This window comes from Lutra lutra, chromosome 16 (genome assembly GCF_902655055.1).
Source record: "Lutra lutra chromosome 16, mLutLut1.2, whole genome shotgun sequence".
Taxonomy (NCBI): Eukaryota; Metazoa; Chordata; class Mammalia; order Carnivora; family Mustelidae; genus Lutra; species Lutra lutra.
In genome coordinates, this window is record NC_062293.1 from 16673810 (window position 1) to 16700297 (window position 26488).

The 26488-nt window shown below is 35.9% G+C and overlaps 1 protein-coding gene across 9 annotated transcripts in view; it reads left to right on the plus strand.

The window, feature by feature from the left end:
- CDC27 (cell division cycle 27) overlaps positions 1-25287 on the plus strand; it is a 74127-nt gene extending 48840 nt beyond the window's left edge. For 4 of the 9 annotated variants that reach the window (XM_047707110.1, XM_047707111.1, XM_047707112.1 and 1 more), the window contains exons 13-19: positions 306-458; positions 2060-2268; positions 4386-4503; positions 14013-14141; positions 19800-19874; positions 20681-20837; positions 22863-25287. In XM_047707110.1, the coding sequence (XP_047563066.1) occupies positions 306-458; positions 2060-2268; positions 4386-4503; positions 14013-14141; positions 19800-19874; positions 20681-20837; positions 22863-22945 (924 nt within the window). In that variant the 3' untranslated portion in view covers positions 22946-25287. Of the gene's footprint in view, positions 1-305; positions 459-2059; positions 2269-4385; positions 4504-14012; positions 14142-19799; positions 19875-20680; positions 20862-22862 lie in introns of all 9 variants that reach the window. The other 5 variants (XM_047707115.1, XM_047707118.1, XM_047707117.1 and 2 more) reach the window with 3 other exon arrangements.
- The last annotated feature ends 1201 nt before the right edge of the window (positions 25288-26488 follow it).

Sequence of the window (26488 nt, forward strand, 5' to 3'; positions counted from 1 at the left end):
TATGAATTATAACTTTGTATAGATTTCTCCTCTGTCATTTTGGTGGAAATGTAGGTTTTCTTTTCACAGTTAATGTACTTATCATGAGTTATGTATACCTAGGTTAAGTGTGAATATGATTACATCAGTATTTGACCTATTGTGGAACATTGTTCATTGCGACCCTGTGTTGTTACTAATTCACATAAACACTATAAAGCAAAGCAGCATTTAGTTCCTATGAGAATAGTGCCCAGTGCTCCCCCTGTATATATGTAAATTGTGTCAACTGATTTTCCCATTAACTAGTTTTTTTTTTATTTCAGGCCGAAAGAATATTCTCAGAGGTTAGAAGGATTGAGAATTACAGAGTTGAAGGCATGGAGATCTACTCTACAACACTTTGGCATCTTCAAAAGGATGTTGCTCTTTCAGTTCTTTCAAAAGACTTAACCGACATGGATAAAAATTCACCAGAGGTATGATAACTGAAACACTTCCCTTACGCAGTTGTCTTCCAATCACCCCAGCCAAGTGGGAATGAAGCAGATAATTTAAACACCATTTAGCATCATCCACACTTACTTTTGCACCCTTCTGTACAGGCAGAGAGGGACTCAGAGAAGAGAAACTCCTAGAAGATGTGGTACAGATTCATAAGCATATATTAAAATAAATTCAAGGTTAATCAAGATTTGGCTATATTAAAACTGCTCTTGGGGCATCTGGGTGGTGTGGTCGGTTCGGCATCCAACTCTTGGTTTCAGCTCAGGTTTGATCCCAAGGTCATGAGATCGAGCCCTGCGTCAGGCTCTGCACTCAGTGCAGAGTCCACCTGGGTTTCTCTCCCCTCGCCTTCTGCCTCTACCCACTGTGTGTGCTTGCATGCACGCACTGTCTCTCTCTCACTGAAATAAAGAAATCTTCAAAAAAAAAATTGCTGTTGTCAGCAGCATTAGTGTTCATTAACCAGAAATAAATGTAAATTGGAAAAAGTGCTAATTTTGAATTAAAATAAAATAGTGTTTTTTTTATTGTCATTGTAAGATATAGGCACAATTCATTTATTTATATGCTCCAGTCCTATAAGAATTATATTTCATTGCATCTCAAGAATAGTTAGTGGTACCTTTATAACATATCTAATCTTAGAATTAAATTAAAAATAGTTAATTCTCACTGTTCTTAGTAGTTATGATCAGTAGTTTCTGTAAACACTGAATTAACAAAGACTGGATCATTGCTCCTGGGGGAAATAGACACATACACACACACACACACACACACACACACACACACACACACACCCCTCTCACAGATTATAATCTTAAATCCTAAAAAGCAACACATTCTGGTAGATTTTACTATCTTTATTGTATATAAAAGAGAACACAAAGTTCAGAAGTGTTAAGGTGATTTGCCTGAGGCCACCCTATGACAGGTGCCAGATTTAGGGTTCAGTCTCTGTCCAGCTGGCCGCAGAGCCAGAGCGTCTTGCCCTCCCCTGCCCTGCACTGCCCCCTACACTCTATACTCTGGTCAGCTCTATATGAGACATGAAGGAGTTATAGAATCGCCTTTCTTGACCTCAACTGAGAGTGTGCCTGGTGGACAACCCATATGTTGGGTGACCACTAAAGCACTCCCAAGTGTAGAGTTTGGTTTTACAAATCCTATAAATTTTTACGAGTAGACAAATTCACCAATATGAAATCATGAACAATGAAGATCAACTGTATCTATTAAAACTTTAGGGGGTGCCTGAGTGGCGCAGTCAGTTGAACGTCTAACTCTTGGTTTCAGCTCAGGTCCTGATCTCGGGGCTCCCCCTCTAGGCTCCAGGCTCAGTGCTAAGTCTGCTCCAGATTCCCTCTCCCTCTGCCCCTTCCTCATGTTCTCATGTGCTCACGCTCCCTTTCTCTCTCTCAAATGAATTTTTAAAAAAAGATAACTTCAGTTTTTGTTTTTCTGTTCTCAGTGAGGTCTAAGTCTTGATTTTAGTCTTAAATTTGGTTTTGTTAGAAAAATTGAAACAAAATTTTAATTATATATTTGGTTTTTGTTTCCATCTTTTTTTAAGGCCTGGTGTGCTGCCGGAAACTGTTTCAGTTTGCAACGGGAACATGATATTGCAATTAAATTCTTCCAGAGAGCTATCCAGGTTGATCCAAATTATGCTTATGCCTATACTCTATTAGGGCATGAGTTTGTATTAACTGAAGAATTAGACAAAGCATTAGCTTGTTTTCGAAATGCTATCAGAGTCAATCCGCGACATTATAACGCATGGTAAGTGCTAATGAAGTGCAAAGACAATGTATTACTGATGGGGTTGGTACTCAGGAAGTTTTCTTGTTAGACATCTCTTTATTGTCATGAATCTGGTTACCAGTACTTCAGAATAGTACGTACTGGTTGATAAGTTGCAACCCCAATTTTTTTTTTTACGTGAAATGTATACCTTTTACAAACTCTTAACTAATGATCAAATACTAGATCCTTTTCTCCTACCAAACTTTTGAAATAATTAATTTTGTTATTTGATTTGTTTCTTTTTCTTAGAACACTGAAACAGTGATTCGGATAGAACATGGTTTGGAAAGTGGAGGGGACTAGTATAATCACCTGTTGGCTGGTAGAAGATACACATTGAGAACTGTCCACTAGTTGTTGCTCTTTTACAGTGTTCTGGCTTATTAAATATTGGTCTAGTTCATTAGCTTTATTTAGAGCTCAGTGCTCCAGTTTATTAAGTAATGTCTATTGAGGAAGTTACCTGGCTCTTACATAGTTCACAAACGAAGAAGGCACTAAAAAGTTTATTCTTACTTCTGCCTCAACACTGTATCCACTGCTGACATTTTATTGTATTTTTCTTGACTGAATAGTTTTACCTATCAAGAAGTGTAATTCTGACATCATAACTCTGCCACAGTCTTTATGTTGGTTATGGTGGGGTTTTTTTTTTTTTTTTTAATCTTTTGAGGTAATCATTATAGCAGTTGAATTTTTATTCTGTCACTAAATCTGAATCACTATATTATTAAAACATATTTTTTGATCTGTGTATATACATTTTTAATGAATTATATCTCATTTCTAAGTAGTTACATTATCTAAAAGATGGCCTGACAAGTAAGTGCTAGCTTCTGCTGACATAGTCAACAGTCAAGCTTACTGATACTGCTGCCTTCTCTTCACATAAAGTACTTCGTAATATTTTAAGAACTCAGTTCTCAATAGGGACTTGTGTTTTTTAAATGTTTGGGTATGTCCTATAGTATAATAGTTGCATTCTTAAAAAAAAAACCTTACTATATCAAAAATTGTTGTAAAAATAATTACTTCAATTAGGAAAAAGAAAAGATTCAGATTGGCAGGCTTTTACAGGAAGAATTTAAATGTTGAGATATTTAGGTAACTTTAAGTACCTAATTAAACACTAAGTTAATTTATTTTATTATTCCAACTCCAGTGTAAATAGTCTTTCTTTTGTTGTTCCACCATCGCCATTATTAGCACAGAATTTTTTATACCTTTTCTTCACCCCAAATATAAGAAGATATATTGTACTTTCTTCTTACTCATTCATTTGGTGTTTATTCCCCCTTGTCATTACCTAGTTATAGCCAAGAGAGGTCTCCTTAATATAAATCAGTCACATTATGTTCATTTGATGTTTTGAAAATTCAGAAGAAATACCTGTATATTCAGTTAATATGCTATTACATAGCCTTTAAAATTTATAATTTTTAAGTCCATAGGGAGTATGTTTTGATATAGTGAAGACAAGGGAAGCAGAACATGACACCATGCATATGTAATTATAATGATATATATGCATTTACACCAGTAATATGGAAATAGCATTGTTAAGAGTTTAGGGTTTAGAATCCTTATTAGCTGTATAACTTTGGGCATGTTATTTAACCTCTCTAAATTCATTTCCCTTGTTTGAAATGTGAGAGATAACAATATGTATCTCCTTGTTTCCTTCTAGGATTAAATGAGATAATTCACTTAAAGAGTTTAGCAAAGTTATTGGCACACACATAATTAGCCACTCAGTAAAAATGAGCTGTTAAATCTAGATTGTAATGATAGATTTAAGGATGTAGTTTCTTTTTTCCCCATTGTCAAAGTTCTATTTGATTGATTTGATTTATTGTTTTTACTTATAAAAGTGATTTGTCTAAAATGCTTTGATGAAAAAAAATTTTTTTAAATAAAATGCTTTGATGATATTTTTTATCATGATTGATAGTTTTTGCCTTCCCTGAGGCCACCAGTATTTCTCTTTAGTTTATTAAAATGCCGGATTCCATAACATACCCTTTTATTAGTTGAACTAAATTACCAGCCAAAAGTTCATATCCCTAAAATTATACTTTATTTTATACTTTCAGGTATGGTTTAGGAATGATTTATTACAAGCAAGAAAAATTCAGCCTTGCAGAAATGCATTTCCAGAAAGCACTTGATATCAACCCTCAAAGTTCAGTTTTACTTTGCCACATTGGAGTAGTAAGTAGTTTTCTAAATATTTTTCAGTGAATCTCCCTTTCAAAATGTGTTTGTTACTGATTTAATTGCTGTGGTGAAAATTAGGGCTTTTTGTCTGTTTATTTGTCTATATTCTTAGAAAAATACCATGGATTATTTTATAGCCAAAAATATCACCTTTTCCCTTGGCATAAAGAGAAATCACTGGAGTACCCTCATTCATTGGGCAAGTCCATTTCTCTGAGCTTTCATTTTATAAATGACAAGTAATACCATCTTATCTAATAGGCCTATTGTAGGACTCACATGAGATACTTCATATTTCGAAAGCACTTTTTTCCATGTTAATATTTAGCTCCTAAATTCAGTAATTATTATTTCAAGACAAATGCTTCCCTGTGTTTTAGCTGCTGAGTGATATAGGTATGTCAAAAACTAATTAAAATTCTCTTTTTATTTTATTTTTTATTTAAATTCAATTAACATATAGTGTATTACTAGCTTCAGAGGTAGAGTTCAGTGATTCATCAGTCTCATATGATACCTAGTGCTCATTGTATCATATTCCCTCCTTAATGTACATCACCCAGTTACACCATCCCCTGAAACCCTTCTCCTCCAGCTACACTCAGTTTGTTTCCTATGATTAAGAGTCTCTTTGGTTTGTCTCCCTCTGTGACTCCCTCATCTTATTTTATTTTTTCTCTCCCTTCCCCTATGATACTCTGTTTTGTTTCTTAAATTCCACACATCAGTGAGATCATATGATAATTATCTTTCTCTGATTAGCTTATTTCACTTAGCATAATACCCAAGTTCCATCCATGTCATTGCAAATGGCAAGACTTCACTTTTTTGGTGCCTGAGTATAGTATATTCCATTGATCTGTCTATGGACTTCTGGCCTCTTTCCATAGTTCAGCTTGTGGACATTGCTGGTATAAACACTGGGGTGCAGATGCCCCTTCAGGCCACTGCATTTTTTATCCTTGGGGTACTACTGCAATTGCTGGGTCATAGGGTAGCTCTATTTTCAACTTTTTGAGGAACCTCCATACTGCCTTCCAGAGTGGCGGCACCAACCTACATTCCCATCAACAGTGTAAGGGGTTTCCCCTTTCTCCACATCCTTGCCAACATCTGTTATTTCCTGACTTGATTAATTTTAACCATTCTAACCAGTGTGAGGTGTATCTCATTGTGGTTTTGATTTGTATTTCCCCGATGCCAAGTGATGTTGAGCATTTTTTCATGTGTCTGTTGGCCATTTGGATGTCTTCTTTGCCAAAATGTCTATTCATGTCTTCTGCCCATTTCTTGATTGGATTATTTGTTCTTTGGGTATTGAGTTTGATAAGTTCTTTATAGATTTTGGATACTAGCCCTTTATCTGATATGTCATTTGCACATATCTTCTCCCATTCTGTCTGTTGTCTTTTGGTTTTGTTGACTGTTTCCTTTGCTGTGCCAAAGCTTTTTATCTTGATGAACTCCCAGTAGTTGATTTTTGCCTTTGTTTCCCTTGACTTTTGAGATGTGTCTACCAAGAAGTTACTGGGGCCAAGGTCTAAGAAGTTGCCGCCTATGTTCTCCTCTAGGATTTTGATGGATTCCTGTCCTCACATGTAGGTCTTTCATCCATTTTGAGTCTATTTTTATATGATATAAGGAAATGGTCCAGTTTCATTGTTATGCATGTAGCTGTCTAGTTTTCCCAACACCATTTGTTGAAGAGACTATCTTTTTTCCGTTGGATATTCTTTCTTGCTTTGTCAAAGATCAGTTGACCATAGAGTTGAGGGTCCATTTCTGGGTTCTCTGTTCTGTTCCATTAATCTACGTGTCTGTTTTTGTGCCAGTACCATACCGTCTTGATGTTTACAACTTTGTAGCAGAGCTTAATGTCCAGAATTGTGATGCCACCAGCTTTGGTTTTCTTTTTCAACATTCCTTTGGCTATTTGAGGTCTTTTTTGGTTCCATACAAATTTTAGCATTTTTTGTTCTAGCTCCGTGAAAAAAGTTGGTGGTATTTTGATAGGGATTGCATTAAATGTAAAGATTGCTCTAGGTAGCATATACACTTTAACAATATTTGTTCTTCTAATCCATGAGCATGGAACATTTTTCCATTTCTTTGTGTCTTCCTCAATTTCTTTCATGAGTGTTCTATAGTTTTCTGAGTACAGATCCTATGCCTCCTTGGTTAGATTTATTCCTATGTATCTTATGGTTTTGGGTGCAGTTGTAAATGGGATTGACTCCTTAATTTCTCTTTCTTCTGCCTCATTGTTAGTATATAGAAATGCAACTGATTTCTCTGCATTGATTTTTTTTTTTTAGGATTTTATTTATTTATTTGACAGAGAGAAATCACAAGTAAGCAGAGAGGCAGGCAGAGAGAGAGGAGGAAGCAGGCTCCCTGCTGAGCAGAAAGCCCGATGTGGACCTGGGATCATGACCTGAGCCGAAGGCAGCGGCTTAACCCACTGAGCCACCCAGGCGCCCCTCTGCATTGATTTTATATCCTGCCACTGTGCTGAATCCCTGAATGAGTTCTAACGATTTTGGGGTGGATGGAGTCTTTTGGGTTTTCCACATGTCGTCTTTGAAGAGTGAGAGTTTGACTTCTTCTTTGCTGATTTGGATGCCTTTTATTTCTTTTTGATTTCTTCTGATTATTTATTACTTTGATACCTTTGATTTCTTTTATTTCTTCTGATTACTGAGGCTAGGACTTCTAGTACTATGTTGAACAACAGTGGTGAGAGTGGACATCCCTGTCATGTTCTTGACCTTAGGGGGAAAGATCTCAATTTTTCCCCATTGATGGGCTTTTCATAGATGGCTTTTATGAATTTTTGAAGTTGTTTCCTCTATCCCTACACTGTGAAGAGTTTTAATCAAGAAAGGATGCTGTACTTTGTCAGATGGCTTTTCTGATTCTATTGGGAGGATTAAATATGGTTCTTGTCCTTTCTTTTATTTATGTAGTATATCACATTGATTGATTTGTGGATGTTGAACCACCCTTGCAGCCCAGGAATAAATCCCACGTGGTCATGGTGAATAATCCTTTTAATGTACTGTTGGAAACCTTTGGCTAGTATCTAGGTGAGAATATTTTCATCCATGTTCATCAGGGATATTGGTCTGTAATTCTTTAGTGGAGTCTTTGACTTTGGGATCGAGGTAATGCTGGTCTCACAGGAAGAGTTTGGAAGTTTTCCTTCCATTTCTATTTTATTTTTTCTTTTCTTTTTTTAATTGAAGTGTAGTTGACACACAGTGTAACAATATTACATTAGTTTCAGGTGTACAACACAGTGATTCAGTAGTTCTGTACATTATTCGGTCCATTTCTTTTTTTGATACAGCTTCAGAAGAATAAACATTAAATCTTTAAATGTTTGGTAAACTTCCCCTGGGAAGCTGTCAGGCCCTGGACTCTTGTTTGTTGGGAGATTTTTCATTATTGGTTCAATTTCCTTGCTCGTTATGGGTCTGTTCAGGTTTTATGTTTTTGCCTGTTTCAGCTTTGGCAGTTTATACATCTCTAGGAATACATCCACTTCTTCCAGATTGCCTAATTTGTTGGCATATAGTTGCTCATAATATATTCTTGTAATTGTCTGTATTTCTTTGGTGTTCGTTATGATCTCTCCTCTTTCATTCATGATTTTATTTATTTGGGTCCTTTCTCTTTTTGATAAGTCTGGCTGGGGGGGTTCTCAATTTCATTAATTCTTTTGAAGAACCATTTTCTAGTTTATCTATTGATCTGATCTATTGCTCTTTTGTTTTCTATTTCATTGATTTCTGCTCTAATCTTTATTATTTCTATTCTCCTATTGGGTTTAGACTTTATTTGCTGTTCTCTCTCCACCTCCTTTAGGTGTAAGGTTAGATTGTGTATGTGAGACCTTTCTTGTTTCTTGAGAAAGCCTTGTATTGCTATATACTTACCTCTTAGGACTGCCTTGACTGCATTGCAAAAGTTTTGGACAGTTGTGTTTTCATTTTCATTTGTTTCCATGAATATTTTTAATTCTTCTTTAATTTCCTAGTTGACCCATTCATTCCTTAGTAGAATGCTCTCTAACCTCCAAATATTTGAGTTCCTTCCAAATTTCCACTTGTGGTTGAGTTCAACTTTCAAAGCTTTGTGGTCTGAAAATATGCAGGGAACAATCCCAGTCTTTTAGTTCTGGTTGAGACCTGATTTGTGACCCAGTATGTGATCTGTTCTGGAGAATGTTCCACGTGTATTCAAGAAGACTGTATTCTTTTAGTTTAAGATGGAATGTTCTGAATATATCCATGAAGTCCATCTGGTCCAGTGTGTCATTCAAAGGCCTTGTTTCCTTACTGATCTTCTGCTTAGATAATCTGTCCATTGCAGTGAGTGGGGTGTTAAAGTCTTCTATTATTGTATTGTTATCTGTGGTTTTTTTTTGTTTGTTTGTTTGTTTTTTGTTATTTATTGGTTTATGTAATTGGCTCCTCCCATGTTAGGGGCATAAATACTTATAATTGTTAGATCTTGTTGGATTGACCCTTTAATTATGATATAGTGTCCTTCCTCATCTCTTATTACAGTCTTTGGTTTAAAATCTAATTTGTCTGATATGAGGATTGCTACCCCAGCTTTCTTTTGATGTCCATTAACATGATAAATGATTTTCTGCCCCCTCACTTTCAATCTAGAGGTATCTGTGGGTCTAAATGAGTCTCTTGCAGACAGCGTATGGATAGGTCTTGCTTTTTTATCCAATCTGATACCCTGTGTCTTTTGATGGGGTATTTAGCCCATTTACATTTTGAGTAACTATTGAAAGATATGAACTTAGTGCCATTGTATTACCAGTAAAGTCACTGTTTCTATAGATTGTCTCTATTCCTTTCTGGCCTATGTTACTTTAGATCCCTTTTGATATTTCTTGTAGGGCTGGTTTGGTGGTCACAAATTCTTTTAGCTTCTGTTTGTCCTGAAAGCATTTTATCACTCCTTCTATTTTGAAAGACATCCTAGCTGGATAAAGTATTCTTGGCTGCATGTTTCCTCATTTAGCACCCTGAATATATCATAGCAGTCTTTTCAGACTTATCCAGGTCTCTCTGGATAAGTCTGCTGCCAGCCTCATGTTTCTACCCTTGTAGGTTATGGACCTCTTTTCCTGAGCTGCTTTCAGGATTTTCTCTTTTGTCTCAGATTTGCAAAGTTCACTATTATATGTCGAGGTGTTGACCTATTTTTAATGATTTTGAGGGGGTTCTCTGTGCCTCCTGGACTTGAATAGCTGCTTCCTTCCCCAGATTAGGGAAGTTATCAGCTATAATTTGCTTCAGTATACCGTCTGCTCTCCCTCTCTCTTTCTTCTTTGTCTGGGATCCCAGTTATTCTAATATTGTTTTGCTTTATAGTATCACTTATCTGTTGATTTTCCCCTCATGATCCAGTGGTGGTTTATCTCTTTTAGTGAGCTTCTTTATTATCCATTAATTCTCTCTTCTGCATCCTTTATCCTAGCAGTTAGAGCCTCAGTTTTTTATTGCATCTCATTAATAGCCTGCTTCATTTCGACTTCATTAGATTTTAGTTCTTTTATTTCTCCAGATTCTCTAGTGTCTTCTATGCTTTTTTAAAGTCTAGCTAGTATCTTTATAATTGTTATTCTGAGCTCTAGTTCTAGCATCTTTCTTATATCCCTACTGGTTAGGTCCCTGGCAGTCAGTACTGCCTCTTGTTCTTTCTTGGGGTGAGTTTTTCTGTCTTTCATTCTTGCAGAAAGTGGTCACTTTTCTATTTGTAGAATTGTAGCAGTTCTTTTCTTAGATCTTCAGCTGAGTTTTAGGTGTTTAAAATTATTTGATAGCTATCCAGCTAATGTCCTGGGGCCAGACAAAACTAAGGTCTCCTACTCCTCTGCTGTCTTGGACTCTCTCCCAGAACTAATTAAAATTCTTAAAAGGTGATGTGGATCACCATTTTGCTTTTTAAAGAAACTGGGTTTTTTACATGTAAAATAAAAGTTATCAATTCAAATCTTAGTACATTTTATAAAAACAAAAGGTAATGTTGTAATAAAACAGCAGTAGCTTTCTTAGGCAACATACTATTTATTTACTCTGTGCAATAAAATACTTTGTTCATACTAGACTTATTCAACATGACTAACAGTCTCTATGGACATTTCATGAATCTTCATGAGTCTCCCATAGACTTTACTGTTGAGGTGGGGAGACATTTACAGTCATAATGTGCCATGAAAACTTGAAAACATTACTTCTAGTAGGAGATAATGTTCATATTATTTGAATTGCTTTTAGGTACTAAACAACTGAGTTACAAGAACTGAAAATGGAAAGCATTCTAAAAGCCCATGAACACTGTTGTTCATACCCTTCTTCAGAACACACTAAACTTTAAACTTGTTTGACACATTTCTTTTCATACACAGCAAACAACTGCATGCAATAAAAGCCTGACAGGTAATGCTGCTGTGTAACTACAACTATTTCTGAAAAAAACACAGGATATATACTCAAACCTGTCCAGTTCCATAATCTGTATTGCATAGATCACTTAATCACACACATAGCTATATACATATGTACGCAAGAATGTAGTAGGATGACAGTGAAGTCTAGTCACAGTAATTTACAGGCTCAGTATATATTTTACACTTGAAGGAAAATTTCAGTATTTTAGAATCATTTAGTAGGTGTTATGTATACTACACTTTATGAAATCTGAAAGATAATGAAATAAATTTTTTCCAACAATTTGATAATAAAACAGACACTGTTTCCCCAAATACTTGTCCTGTCTGTCTATATGATCTGTTTGATCTTAGAACCACTAATCATAAAGACTGACTGACTGGAGTAACTAGACAAATGATGAGGGCAAAGAAGATTACCAATTTGATTAACTCAACCAGATTTTGCATAAATTAACAGATCAGGAGTTGCAACTCAGTCATTTAAAAAACTCCATTACTGGTTATTTTGGTGCTGTAGGTAGAGTAGCACGTGGTAAAAAAATATGAAGTATTGTCTCGTCAGGTAACACTTAATGGAAAGGTGCAGTATCTGGTGGAATGGAAAAGCGCAACTGCGTCCTGACTGTTGGACTAAACATTACATTCACTGCACTCTCATTTTCTTTTGTTCTCTCTCTCTTTTTTTTTAAAGATTTTATTTATTTGAGAGAGAGAGCGCGCGCACACATGAGTGGTAGGGAGGGACAGAGGCAGAGGGAGGATACTCCCCACTGAACAGTGAGCCCAAGAACGTGGGGCTTGATCCCAGGACCCTGAGGTCATGACCTAGGCTGAAGGCACATGCTTAACTTACCAAGCCACCCAGGCATCGATGCCCATTTTTTTAAAAGATTTTATTTATTTGAAAGTGAGAGAGAGTGCACTTTGATTTTCTGTATACACAGTTCAAAGCTCTAAAGGAGTTTGGCTCTTACTTTTTTTTTTAAGAAAGGAAAAGTTAAAAAAAAAGTCAAAAGGAGATGATAACTACCCCTAATACGTCCCTGTCAATATTATGAATATTGTCATAAAAAGCTGTTTTTTAAAAATCAGAACAGAAACTTAATTTTTTTAATCTTAAGATGTATAGAATGTTTCTAGGATAGGATATTAAAAATGGTCCAAATCCATGCATGGTGTAAGATCATTTTTCTAATTGGGTTGAGTCACTTGAGTCAGTGTTAGGATCACCATTTTTTTAATTTTTATTCTTTTAAGTGTTTGATAATAAGTTGTACCTCAATCAGAGAAGAAGTATGTTTGCTTTTTGAAATCTCATTTATTAGTTTCTCTGTAAACACGGTACCAGTAGTTCTTGTTCTTGCCTCTTACCCATGTCTTCCCTCTCTCCCTCCCCTACCCTTCACTTTCTCTCAGCGAGCTTGTGGGACTAGGCATACAATGTGAGGAAATTATGTGAGTTGGGAATTTCACTGTTCATTTTGGGAGAAGAATTATAGTTCTTTATAACATTTTCTAATTGCCATGGTAACTTTTTTCATAGTTAGTTACTATGCAAAATATATCAACAAAGAATTTTTCTCATCACTTAAGCAAATCAAACTTAAGTACCATTTGATACCCTTTAGTGAAGTTGGACATCTTTAAAGTAGGCTTTCTTTTAAAGTTATTGTGGAATAGACAGTTTAAAAATTTTGTGTGGTTTGTTTGAAGTTCTTTTCAAGTAACAGAATATGCTTTTCTCTGTTAGAGAACTAATGTTTAGGATTTCAATCTGGTGGGCAGAATATTTCGCCACATGTAGCAATAACCTTCTACAAAGATCTCATCGTGTAGATGAATTTAGCAACCAGACTTTGGGAGTACCTACTCTCACATTCTTGTTACGGTGAATGGTATTTGTTCAGTTTCCACGGCTACATCCATGCACTTACGCTTTCTTTTTAATATACAGTTTGTCCAAGGAAGAGCATGGCATAGCATGAGTATATGCAAATGAATGAATAGTGATGTTGGGATTGTGTGGGTTGTTTTTGTTTTTGTTTGTTTTTTTTTTAATATATTTATTTATTTGACAGCAGGAGGGATTACAATTAGGAAGAGAGGCAGACAGAGAGAGGAGGAAAGCAGGCTCCCCGCTGGGCAGGAAGCCCGATATGGGGCTCGATCCCAGGACCCTGAGATCATGACCCGAGCTGAAGGCAGAGGCTTAACCCACTGAGCCACCCAGGTGCCCTGTGTGGGGTTTTTTAATGTTACTTAAAATATTTGCTTCCCTGTATTCCAGATCGATGATTTTCAAATTTGTAAAGCAGAGGAATTATTTTTAAAATAAATTCCTAAAATAAGTAGAGATATAATTGTTCTGAGTGAAGCAGTGCTGGTGGTAAGGGTTTAGAGCCAAATCCTCTAGCGTTTCTTTGAACATAGTTTTGAAAAGCCTAATATTTAATAAACATATTGAAATGTAAGTATTCTCTAACTAAATAGTACAGATTTTCTTGTGAGGGAAAAATCAAGGTTTTTCTTATCTTTTAGACTTAAAGGTACTAAATATCTGCCCTAAAGATAAAATAATCACCGTGGATTATTGTTTGGGTTACATAATGGTGGATTGGGTGCCAGAGGACCGAGGTTCTGATCCCAGAGCAAGTTATTTAACATGATGTCCATATTCTCACCTGGAAAGTTAAGCAGTTGAATTAGAATTAGAAGAGATTTTAGAGATAATCTGTTAATAGTCTGGTAATCAACTATTAAGTCCTCTTAACTCTTAGAAAACCCTCTCACACCATACAACTTCAGTAGATTTAGTATCTTTTTTTTTTTTTAAAGTAATCTGTATGTCCAAGTGTTACTCAAACTCATGATCCCGAGATCAAGAGTTGTATGCTCTACCAATTGAGCCAGCCAGATGTCTCAGTAGTCTTATTATCTTCATGTTGACTTGAGTCACAGTATATGGTTCTTCCCTTTCTTCATAAATGTCAAAAGGAAACATTAATATGATGTTTATTTCTTATAGGTTCAGCATGCACTGAAAAAATCCGAGAAGGCTTTGGATACCCTAAACAAAGCCATTGTCATTGATCCCAAGAACCCTCTATGCAAATTTCACAGAGCCTCAGTTTTATTTGCAAATGAAAAATATAAGGTAAGATATATATCTTAATGGTTTTCCACATTTTACTGCTTAAGTTTTGCCCCTTCTTTTAATAGACCAAAAATTATTTATACTTTTCATCTCTAATAGTTTATTTTTGCCATTTTCAGAAGCTGTTCATTTTTTTGTGTGATTTTATTTCTTTATGAAATACTGATAGGTAGGATGGATTGTATGGATATTTAGGAATATGTGTTATCTCCTCGTAAGAATTCCATATATAGAAAGACAGTTTTTCCATCAGGGAGTTATCTTGAAGGGAAGACCTAAACCATTCTCTTAGGACCAAAATATCTGAGCAAGTGGCAAATGAATGTGTGTGCATTATTCAGCAGATATTTACTGAGTACCTGTTACATGTCAGTGACTAGGAGTATAGTGGCAAGCAAAGCAATCACATTTCCTGCGTTTGAAGAACTCACCAGATGGTACCCTTTTAGAGGGGCAACAGACATTAATCAAATAATGACAAAAATAATACATGTTGAGTACATAAAGGAAAAGTAATAGTGAGTTATGAAAGCTTATGATAGAGATACTTGGTCTAGCGTGATGTGTTTATTTCTTTACTTCTCACACTGTTTTCCAAATTGTGGAGCTGTAGCATGGAAAAAAAAAACAAAAAAGAAGATAAGGAAAATTGAGAAAGAAAAAAGAGACCCAAAGTGACATGGGGTTTTTGTCATCATTTACTCAATCATAAACCGTGAATCCAAAGTTTTGATTTAAAGTTCAGGTTAGTTGTTTAATAAATTTAGGCTCTTCCTAAAAAGAGTAAAAACTTACCAAACAAAAAACTCCCAAAATTTAAGTGCACAGAAAATGTTGGGCCAAATAATCCATTTCAGTAGACTCCCCTAGGAATCAGTTCTTCCAGGACACATTGGCATTTGCTAAAATTGAAAAATACAAAACCAATGATAAACTCTTAATATTTCCAGACTAACAAAGATACATAAAATCAACCATTTAATTTATTCTTTGTCATTTATTCAGTGATTCCCCTATCTCACTCTGGTTTTCTTTATTAAGAAGTAGATGTCTAGTCCTACTGTTTTTGTTCTTCTGTAAAAGCTACTTTTAAATCTAAGAAACACTTTTCAACTTTTAACTTGCTCTTCGAGATACTATAATTGTAATTCACCATTTATTTTCATGTTTCTGCTTCATTGTACCTCTTTACATCTGTGGTCAGGTTCTTCAATTGAAGGATTTTAATCAATTTATTACTCTCAGAGCCGTTTTAATGCCAACACCTCTACCCAAGTATGCCATATAAATCAGCCCTGGGCTTGGTTCAAGAAGCCCAAATTCTGATCTGACCCACTGTTGAAGTTATAATGGTCACAGTCATTTTTGACTACCAGCTTAGGGTTTGGCTAAATGATAAGGCTTACCTTGATGCACGGGTATACCCAATATAACGCTACAAAAATAAAAAGGAGTATGGGGAAAAGTTACTGATTACTTGTGAAGTGTCTTGGCTTGAAAAATGAAAAGCAAATGGTGGCAACCTCTCTGTGGCAAAAGCCTTGAGCTACATTGACATCAGGTAAGTCTTAAGTCTTTCAGGCAGAAATGAGAACTCTGATACTATGTTAAATACTGTTTCTCAGTGAGTCTTTGTAATTAGATTATCAGGGTGGCAGGTATGATAGATGCATGAAATGTTTATAACAATTACAGCACGTAGTTATAAAAAGAAACCCTATCCATTCTGAACTGTGTGTGGTGAGCAGTGAAGGACTGGGGTTTGTTGTCCCGATTAATATTTCTTTAAAACAGTGGTTCTCAGTATGGCCTGTGAACTTCTGGGAGTCCCCAAAAGTCCTTTCAAGGAGTCTACAAGGTCAAAACTATTTCCAGAGTAATATTTAGATGTTATTTGCCTTTTTCACTCTTGTTCTCTCACCAATGGACAGTGGAATTTTCCAAAAGCTACATGGCGAACAGATTGAATGCAGAAGCAGATAAGCGAGTCCAGCTGTTTTAACCAGAGATTTGAAAAAATGTTAAGCAGTGCCACTATTCTTACTGACTTACTGTTCTGAAAAGTTATTTTTCATTAAAAAAATATTATCTATGTTAACATGTAATGCTTTGGTGTTGTTACTTTTAAATTAATGGATAAATGTTTTTAAAACTTTTCACATTTTTATTTCTGATATAATAAGTATTGATAGCTATAATCCACATTAACAAAAACTCTTTGGGTTCCTCAATAAGCTTTAAGAGTATAAAGAAGTCTGGAGACCCAACCAGTGTGAAAATTGCTTTTTTGCAATATTAAAATCAGTCTCAGGCTTCTTCATTGTGGTACAGGCTTCATCAGTCCCTGTCAGTAATGTTTGATAAGTGTTAACAGTGATTGTAAGTAAATGATATCTGTGACCACAGATCTTTTATCTTGATTCCTTATTCCATGTATATTTTACAATACTTTATAGTATAGAAGGACTAGAAAACAGTCTACCTCATAGAATTATCATGTGTAATAAGTCTTCCATTCCTAGACAAGCCGGTATGATTCTAAGACCCATTCAGCCCAGCAGTATTTTGAGTTTTTCTGTTAGGTTGCCAGCAGTTAGGAAGACAATGAAGTGTTAAGGATGCTCCAGAGCCCCTTACATATTTGTGTAAAAAACATAGCACTTTAAAACAAATACACTAAGAAAGTGCACATGCATGTGTGTGTGTGTGCCTTTACTCTTCTTTTTTTTTTTTTTTTTAAGATTTTATTTATTTATTTATTTGACAGAGAGAGAGAGAGAGAGAGAGATCACAAGTAGGCAGAGCAGTAGGCAGGGGCCGGGGGTGGGGAAGTAGGCTCCCTGCTGAGCAGAGAGCGTGATGCAGGGCTCCATCCCAGGACCCTGAGATCATGACCTGAGCCCAAGGCAGAGGCGTAACCCACTGAGCCACCCAGGTGTCCCATATTTTTTATTCCTTTTTATTAGAGAAAACTTAAGACATCACTATACTGTGATAATGAGTCCATGGAACCTACCACCCAGCTACTTTCATACTGCTTCCCACAAAAATATTTTTTGTTAATCTTTTATTTTAGATAAAAGTAAAAAATAAAAAATTTACGTAGTATTTTTTACATAAAAAATTTCAAAAGCCAAGAAATTACATTTGGCCTTATGTTAAGAGAGGGTCAGGTAAGGATGTATTAAACTCTCTTAGAACTGTGAAATAAGATTGGTTCCTTATCTTTTATACCCTTCTTAGAGAGATAATACTAAAGTCTTATACCAATCAATGAATAAATCCCCTAATGTTACCCAAATGCCCATATAATCCTCTGATACCTTTACGAGCCCACTGTCTTTGATCACTGCTTTATTCTTTATATCTCTTTGGGGGCTTTTATGAAAGTAACAGGCTTATTACCCCAAAATTCAAATAATATGAAGGTATAAAAAAATACGAATTTGAATGTGCCTCATAAGGGGACCTTTCAGGGAGGAGCATTGTTAACAACTCGGAACATACTTCTTTAGATCTTTTTCCTCATTATTTATGTATTTTTAATTGTACCTAACAAAGTGGACTTACCCTGTTGTGGTAGGCAGGGTAATGATCACTTAAGGATGTCCATGCTCTAATCCTGAGCACTGTGAATGTGTTACCTTGCACAGCAGAGAAAACTTTACAGATGAGATTAAGGATACGGACCTTGAGTTGGGGAAGTATCCTGCCTTATCAAGGCGGTCCTAGCCTAATCACATGAATCTTAAAAGTGGAGTATCTTTCCCAGCTGTAGTCAGAACCAGCATGAGAAAGACTCAACCAACCTTTGTAGCCTTTGAAGTTGGAGGAAGGAGGCTGCAAGCCAAAAACTGTGGGTAGCCTCTAGATGCCAAGAAAGGCAGGGAAGCAGATACCCTCCAGAAAGGAAGGCACCTTGATTTTAGCCCAGTGAGACTCATATTAGACTTCTAATGCACAGACTGCAAGATTAAAAAAAATGTGTCTTGTTTTAAGCTGTCATAACAGTGGTAATTTTTCACATACTGTTCTATAATTTGCTTTTTTCACTTTAACACTCCTGTGGAGAGATATTTGATACTTACCTTTTTTTTTAATCCTAACTTATATTGGATTTTGTTTTTACTACAAAGAGGCATAGAGAAGAAAAGTATATAACCTCTGTGGACATTAAAGAGAAATAAAATATATTTATGTTAGAAAATTCAAAAAATAAAGAAAGCTACCAAGGAAAAAATAGAAGGTCCCTTCTCCCCTTTTACCTCAATCACTCCCTCCCCAAGAGTCAGCCATATATATGGGGCATATATGTATTGATTTCTGCCAGAAAAAAAAGAAAAATTTATATATACGCTCACATAAATATAAAACATGGGAATACCCACATAACTGTTTGTATATGTGTGATATATATTTTGTTACGAAAGAAATAGTATTTTTGCATGTACTCTTTTGCATCTCGCTTTTTTTTGTTGTTGTTTTTTCAATTCTTTTAACATATGGTTGAGCATATGGTTGAGCACCTACAGATGTAGTGTCCCATAGAGGACAGACCACAATTTATTTAGCTAGGCTGTGATTAGACACACCTGGCAGTGATTTGCAGCAGCATGGTGGATTGAATATTCTTACAAAGATGATTTGGTTAACTTTTTTGAATATATCCCTGAGATAAATGCCTGGCAGCGAGATTGCTGAATCTGTGGTGCAGTTTTTAACTTAATAGGTAGTGCTAAATTGTCCTCACAAACAGCTTGTATCAGTTTATAATTCCACCTTCAGGAGTGAGAATGCCTGATTCCTCTCTCTCATGGTAACTTTATGCAACATCAAGTTATTTTTATTTTTGTCCATTTGCCAGGTGAAAAATGGACAATATCTCATTTGGAGAACCAGTTTCATTTTTGATCGTCATGTCTTTTAAATGCAAATCTATTTCTCTATCTTTTCTCTCAATTTCCCCAGCCCTTCAAAAATGGTCAAAAGATTTCTAGACAGTTTTGACTTAATTCAGAGGGTTAAATTTTAGACTCTTCATCATTAGTTAAAATGACAGGTTGGTATTCAAAGCTTAGTGTTTGCATCAGGGAAAAGGTTTACTAACAGAACTTCAGAATTGTTGGGGCGCCTGGGTGGCTCAGTGGGTTAAAGCCTCTGCCTTCGGCTCAGGCCATGATCTCAGGGTCCTGGGGTCGAGCCCCACATCGGGCTCTCTGCTCAGCGGGGAGCCTGCTTCCTCCTCTCTCTCTGCCTGCCTGTCTGCCTACTTGTGATCTCTGTCAAATAAATAGATAAAATCTTTAAAAAAAAAAAACTTCAGAATTGTTTTATTCTGCAACTTAGTTTTCAAAATGCTTTTACACAGTGTAATGGAGTGTTGTTATTTTAAACAAAATGGTGACAAAAGTACGCATTGTCACCTGCACGTGTGTGTTCTCCCTGTACTCTGGTGAGTTCCTGCCATTTCTTAGTTCCTGTCCTTACAGTATTTTCATCCGTGTTATTTTCATAACAAGAACTAATGCAATAAGGAAGTGCGTTGATTAAGATCTAGTATACGCTTTAGGTATGATGACTTGGGAAATCAAATAAAGACACTTGCTTAATTAGAACTTTGTAAAATTTTGCTACTCTGTTTTTCTTTGCTTTTTTCAGTCTGCTTTACAAGAACTTGAAGAACTGAAACAAATTGTTCCCAAAGAATCCCTCGTTTACTTCTTAATAGGAAAGGTAAAGATCGGGGCCATGGTCCTAAACTGTGACTTTGATAACAAATATAACTTCTGAAGAAGAAATATAATACATATTGTGCAACATCTGTTGAGCAAATTCAGCTAGAGCTCTGAACTAAATGCTCTGGGGATAAAGAATGAATTAAGTTAAAACATTTAAGAAGATGATATCCTGATGTAGGAGCAAGAACACACACTCCATAATCCTAAACATACTGTGGTTTTGGAAATGTGTTAACACTTAACAGCCAGTGGCAGTCCTGAGTTCATAACAGAGCTTGTATCTTGGAAAGCTCTTAGCCTCCAGTGATCAACAAAATACATAGGCATCCCCCAAAAGAAGAAAATTAATGGTTCTGTGTTGTCTTAATGAGAAGAACTGGCTTCCAAGATTTCTAAGACAGACTAGTCAAGACTTTATAGACTTGGCCACTAGATGCCAACTGGTTAAGGTAACTGGGAACAGTGGACAGGTGTTAAGAGTTGATATAACAGCCATTAAAATCAGTGTAAATAAATGCTAATCAAGCAGCTTATAGTCCATTTCTTTTAGTTGTCATTGATCCAGTCAAAGTATGATTTATTGGAGGCTCACTATCAGAGGCAAGGAATTCTGAAAATATCTGAATATATTAGAAGGAACTCAGGTTAGTCTTGAGTTTTTCTATAGGATGAAAATGGCCTATTTATCAGAATGGGTTTTTAGCATGTAAATCAGAAGCCTATTTAAATTACTAATGTATAGGATTTTATAATTGAAGCTCACAACTTAATGAAAAATGTAGTGCTGCTGTTTATTTTTAGGTTTACAAGAAGTTAGGTCAAACGCACCTCGCCCTGATGAATTTCTCTTGGGCTATGGATTTAGATCCTAAAGGAGCCAATAACCAAATTAAAGAGGCAATTGATAAGCGCTACCTTCCAGATGATGAGGAGCCAATAACCCAAGAAGAACAGATCAGTGAGTATCATCCATAAGAACCAGGTTTGTATGTGTATCAAACCAGAGAGCTAATGAAACATCACCTCAGAGCTAGGCAAAGGGGAACAGATTTTTATTTATGACCTAGAATAAACATGGAAATTTTCTTGAGTACTAAATATTCAGAGAGCTACCTTTGCATAAGGTTGTGTAGGCTGCTTTTTATTTTTTTAACCATGGTATATTTTTTTATACTAAATGGAATTTTAGAGAAATTAAATAGGGCAATATGTTAACAAGTGCATGCGGTGTCAGGTAACTAATCATTTTGGATCTAATTTGCTGTGTGACTTTGATAAATCCATTGCAAGTTTTTCCTAGGACCTCAATTTAGTTTAAATACGTAGCTAATGCCTGCCTTACCTGCTTCATAGGAATGCGGGGTGGGATGGGAATGATAGATGTGATAGTATGTTGAAGACATTGTAAGTGCTAAGTGAATGAAAAATAAATTCATTCACATTAAAAAGTATTGACAGATCTGCAGTATGACTATTCAAATTCTCCGAAACTCTAGCAAATTCAAAATCTAAAAATACGGCTAATGTATATAAATTGAAGGGTCAAGAAAAGAAGAGTGAACAAAGAAGTAGTTTAAAGCAGTAGTAAATACTCTATCCCTAAATTGAGTGCATATCTTTTTTTTTTAAGATTTTTCTTTAAATTTTTTTGAGAGAGCATGCAAGTGGGGGAAGGGGTAGAGGGAGAGAATCTTCAAGCAGACTCCCCGCTGAGCGTGGAGCTCTGCATGGGGCTCTGTCCCAGGAACCATGAGCTCATGACCTGAGCTGAAACCAAGAGTCAGATGCTCAACTGACTGAGGCACTCCTAACTTAAGTGTAAATCTTAAAATAACTAGTGAGAACTGAGTCCTTTTTTAAGAATTTTTTTTTTTTTTTTTAAGACTGGGGCGTGGGGGGTGGGGGAGTCGGGAGAAGGAGCAGAGGGAGAGAGAGAATCTTAAGCAAGTCTACACCTAGCATGGAGCTGGATGCAGGGCTTGATCTCACAACCCTGATGGAGATCAAGACCTGAACTGAAACCAAGAGTGGGTCACTCAACTGACTGCCACCTAAGACGCCCCTAATAGTATTTTTAATAACAAGAGAATTGAGAAACTTCTGCTGAGATGAACTAAGACGCCTTTGTTCCAGAAAACTTGGCAGAAAGCTTTAATTAAAATCATAATTCCTGTAATCCCAATAACCCTTTTTTTTTTTTTAAAGATTTTATTTATTTATTTGACAGAGAGATCACAAGCAGGCAGAGAGGCAGGCAGAGAGAGGAGGAAGCAGGCTCCCTGCCGAGCAGAGAGCCCGATGCGGGGCTCGATCCCAGGACTCTGAGATCATGACCTGAGCTGAAGGCAGCAGCTTAACCCACTGAGCCACCCAGGCGCCCCCAATAACCCTTTTTAAACTGAGGGTGTATTTTATATTTCTGTGAACTAGCAGGGACTGTTCCCAAAGTAGAGTCAACAGTTGGAGAGAATGTCATTTTTTTTCAATGTCTTGAAAATTAGCTCTAATTCCTAGGGTAGGAATACGGAATTCATTAGGGAGAGGCAGCTTTAATATTTAAAACTCTTAAAGGTTAAATGCAATGAACTGATCTTCTCAGACATGCTGTAAAATAAGGAACCTGAGTTGCATTTTATTGAAGGATATCAGGATTTTTTTTTTTTAAGATTTTATTTATTTATTTGACAGAGAGAGATTACAAGTAGGCAGAGAGGCAGGCAGAGAGAGAGAGAGGAGGAAGCAGGCTCCCTGCCAAGCAGAGAGCCCGATGTGGGGCCCGATCCCAGGACCCTGAGATCATGACCTGAGCCGAAAGCAGAGGCTTAACCCACTGAGCCACCTCGGCGCCCCGGATATCAGGATTTTTAAGGGACTTAATTTAAGATCTCTCTCTGCATGGAATAGTTTTCCTTACTTGTTTTCATGAACCAAGAAGAAATATTTGTCAGATACTTACTGTAGACTTTTATTTTTATTTTTAAAGTGGGAACAGATGAATCCCAGGAGAGCAGCATGACAGATGCAGACGACACACAACTTCATGCAGCTGAAAGTGATGAATTTTAACTTCTGGAAATCAGACTTTTGCAACTGGATGTGTGACTAGTGCTGACATGTTTCTTGTCCCTCCATATACTGAGTCTTCACTCTTGAGCCGGCAGTGTCATCATCCATCACTTACACCATGAGTGTGCCACTTTCATTGGACCCGGACTGTACACAGAATGAAAGGCAGTGCAATATTTAGCTGCTAACAAGACTGGCTCTTTCACCAGTATGAATGACAATTTAGGGGGGTAGGATGGGGAACTTTGTTTTCTTTTTCTTTTTTTTTTTTCTTTAATCTCCCTTTGTTGGAAAGCTATCATGGAAGGAAGAGTTATGTTTTATCTTGAAGGAACCATTAGATACGGAAAATAGTGATGAACCAGAATTTCTTGGTCGTTTTTCCAAAAATTTGTTTTTATTTGGTTCTGTTCCTGATTAACAGAGTGACCTTCATTTCTAGGTTCTTCAAGAATGGTGTTAGCAAGTGCCAGATGGAACAATAAAAAGACATTGCCTATAACAGAGTAACTTGATTGCCAAGGAATGTAAATTACCTTAAACTTGCAGTGTCTCCCATAAGCAAATGTAATGGGCACATTGGGACTCATGTGTAGGAATCAAATATCCCTCCATACAGTGTACACTTATTCTTGGCAAGAATGCTTTAATGTCTAACCAAGAATTTTAATTTATTCATCTTGCTTCAAAGTGTTGATCATTGTCTTGGTATTGCAAACTTTAAAGTTGTCCCTTTACCATATTGCCTCTTCTCTTTGAGCTCTGTGGGATCACCTTTAACATTCAGAGATGGTAGAGTGTTTGCCCACTGAAAAGCCAAAACAAGGCCCTTAATAGCCATTTAAATTCACCATAAGAATCAAAATGAGAACACTAAAGTGGAGAGACTTTAAGAGATCATGATAGTGAAAGCCTTAATACAATCAAAATTGTACCATAACCTTGAATCTATATTTGTTCAAGAAAGTATCCCTTTGACTTTTCTAAGTGTGTAAGCAGGGTGCAAGAATGTGTAGTTACCTTTGGTTGAGGTCATTTCCATTCTTTCCGGCTCTCTGCTTCAAATTATTTTCAGTAGTGTGAGTCACCAAAACGTTTACCGAGAGTGATTGGGTTTAGGCTATTAGAAATTTTTAGCTGCAAAAGAAAAACCCCATTCTTATGAAGGAGGTGAGTTCTCTCCTGAGTTTCTCATAAATTGGTGTCTTCGGGGAATGGCCACAATTTTAAAGATCTAATTATGCATAATAAAATGGGAATTATTGGAATTTCACAGTAACAGATTTAAAGTCTTAAATTGTGTATCTCCTTTATTGTAATGTATTGAAATTTTTAGAGAAACTTTAGTTGTTAACTTTTTTTTTAAGTGCCAATGTCAGAATATAACAAATTATAGTTTCTTATGAATGACAGGCCTACGGTTATTATTTTGGATTATTTGATGAAGGACAAATTTATCTACTGGTTACCTGTACTTGTTAGTCGAGTTGTAAAAATAAGGTGGATTACAGAAGATGTGAACAAAATTTTAACCTGTAGATTCAGTAACTTCCTATCATTTACTGTTAATCTGTTCATTCGAATGTGGGTGGATTAGATACCATCATAAATTAATTCAAGTCAGAGTCCTAGATTAGGTATTGGGTGCCAGAGAGATATTTAACAAAATTTCCTACCTAAATCCATGTAATATGTGCTGCTTAAAGAAATAATTTATAAGAAAAAGGAAAGGTTGGGAGTAAATGAATATCATTAAAAATTCCCAAAGGCTAGCACTTGGATTCTAACAAATATTCCATTTTATTCATTAGTTCTGTAATATTTTTATATTCCTTTATTTTTTTTAATTGGCGAATCATAAGCCAGCTATATAACATTATCAAATACAAAATTTCATAGAAAGCTTCAACCTGAGCTCTATTACAAAGCCTGGAGAAAGCTGAGCTAGAACATAATTTGCTAATGTATAATTATCTTTTTGTACAAAGTAGGAATTTATGTCCTGTGCCAGAGGTGAGAACCTTTCTGGTACTAATTTTGTGACCAAGGATAAAAGGATAGTTGTGGAAGGCACACCATGGCAATGGCTGGGTATGGGACGCTCAGCCCAAGCTTAGCCTGATTTCATTTTCCTCATACCTACTCTCAAAACGTTTAGGTATTTGAAACCGTATTCCCACCTAGTAACTGTTTTTGGCTTGCTTGCTTGCCTTTTTTTTTTTTTTTCTTTTTTTTTTGCCTGGAATGAGGATCAAATAAACAGAAAAGGACATACATTTTGATCAAGCAAAATGTTTGCTTGAAATTTCAGTAGTTACTTTGAAGGAAATTTAAAATACTACGAATAACATCTTTTTTAGTCTCTTTAAGCTTTTCATACACATACATATATGTGTACACACACACACACTTGTTTGGAAGTTATGTTGTGGCATTGGATATTTTTCCCCCTTGGAAATGGTTCTTAACTCTGGGATTTTTAGAAGGTTGGAAATATTTTTTCAAGTGAACAATGGTACTCAAAATAATGAAAGGTGGTCCCTACTTTTTCTGTATTTCATTATTTTAAAATTTTTGTTTTTTTCCAAGAACTGCAAGTTACATTTGAACCATGCTGCTGTTGTACCTTAAACAAAAACTCAGTGATAACCAGTATTTAGTCTATTAAAAACGCTCTTTTTGAAGAAAAAAGTTTGGAAGTCTCTGATTAGCCAGAATATAGTATGGGTCTTCACTGAGAAATAGGGTGACCCATTTTCTTTGTGAAAATCCAAGAAAATGCAAGTGTGGGTGTGATGTGTGTGTTCTATTTGCATTGAAACAATGTAATTTTGTGTCTTTTTTTTTTTTTTTTTTTTTTTTTTTTTTTTTTGCTTTTCCTGACTTATTTCGGAAATTGTACAGTCCTTGGGGGCGGGGAGAAAGCCTTTTCTGTTAATATATTTGCAATTCATTAAAGGATACGGAAAATCCCAATAAATTACTTTTGAAAGCAATTTATAATCAAGTTGTTAAAGCTACGTAACAGCTGTGCCATCTGTATTTTTATAGTAAGGCACAGCAAAATAGTGAAAAATTAACAGTTTTACACTCCACAAGTCTAAGGCAGTGTTTCTCTAATTTTTTTTTTAACTTAGACCCTCTTCTAATACATACATACACTTAAAAAAAAAAAAAACAACTCACATCCGTTTTTAGTATTATTTGGAGTTTCCAGATAAATATTGTGACAAAAATGTGGTAATTTTTAGAATATATTTTTCTTCAAACTACAGAAGCCTCTTGCCAGCAGCTGCTACTTTGCAAGTCACCTGCTTATTCTTTAATCATATGATTTCTGAAATGTATTTAAAAGTGACACGGACATTTTTGTTCCAATTAGAATCTTTTAAAAATCAAGAAAGAAAAATTTTTTTTCTTTAGATTTTATTTACTTATTTCTCAGAGCACGTAAGCAGGAGGAGCAGTAGGCAGAGAGAGAATCAGGCTCCCTCCTGAGCAAGGAGCCCGACTCGGGACTGGATCCCAGGACTCTGGGATCAT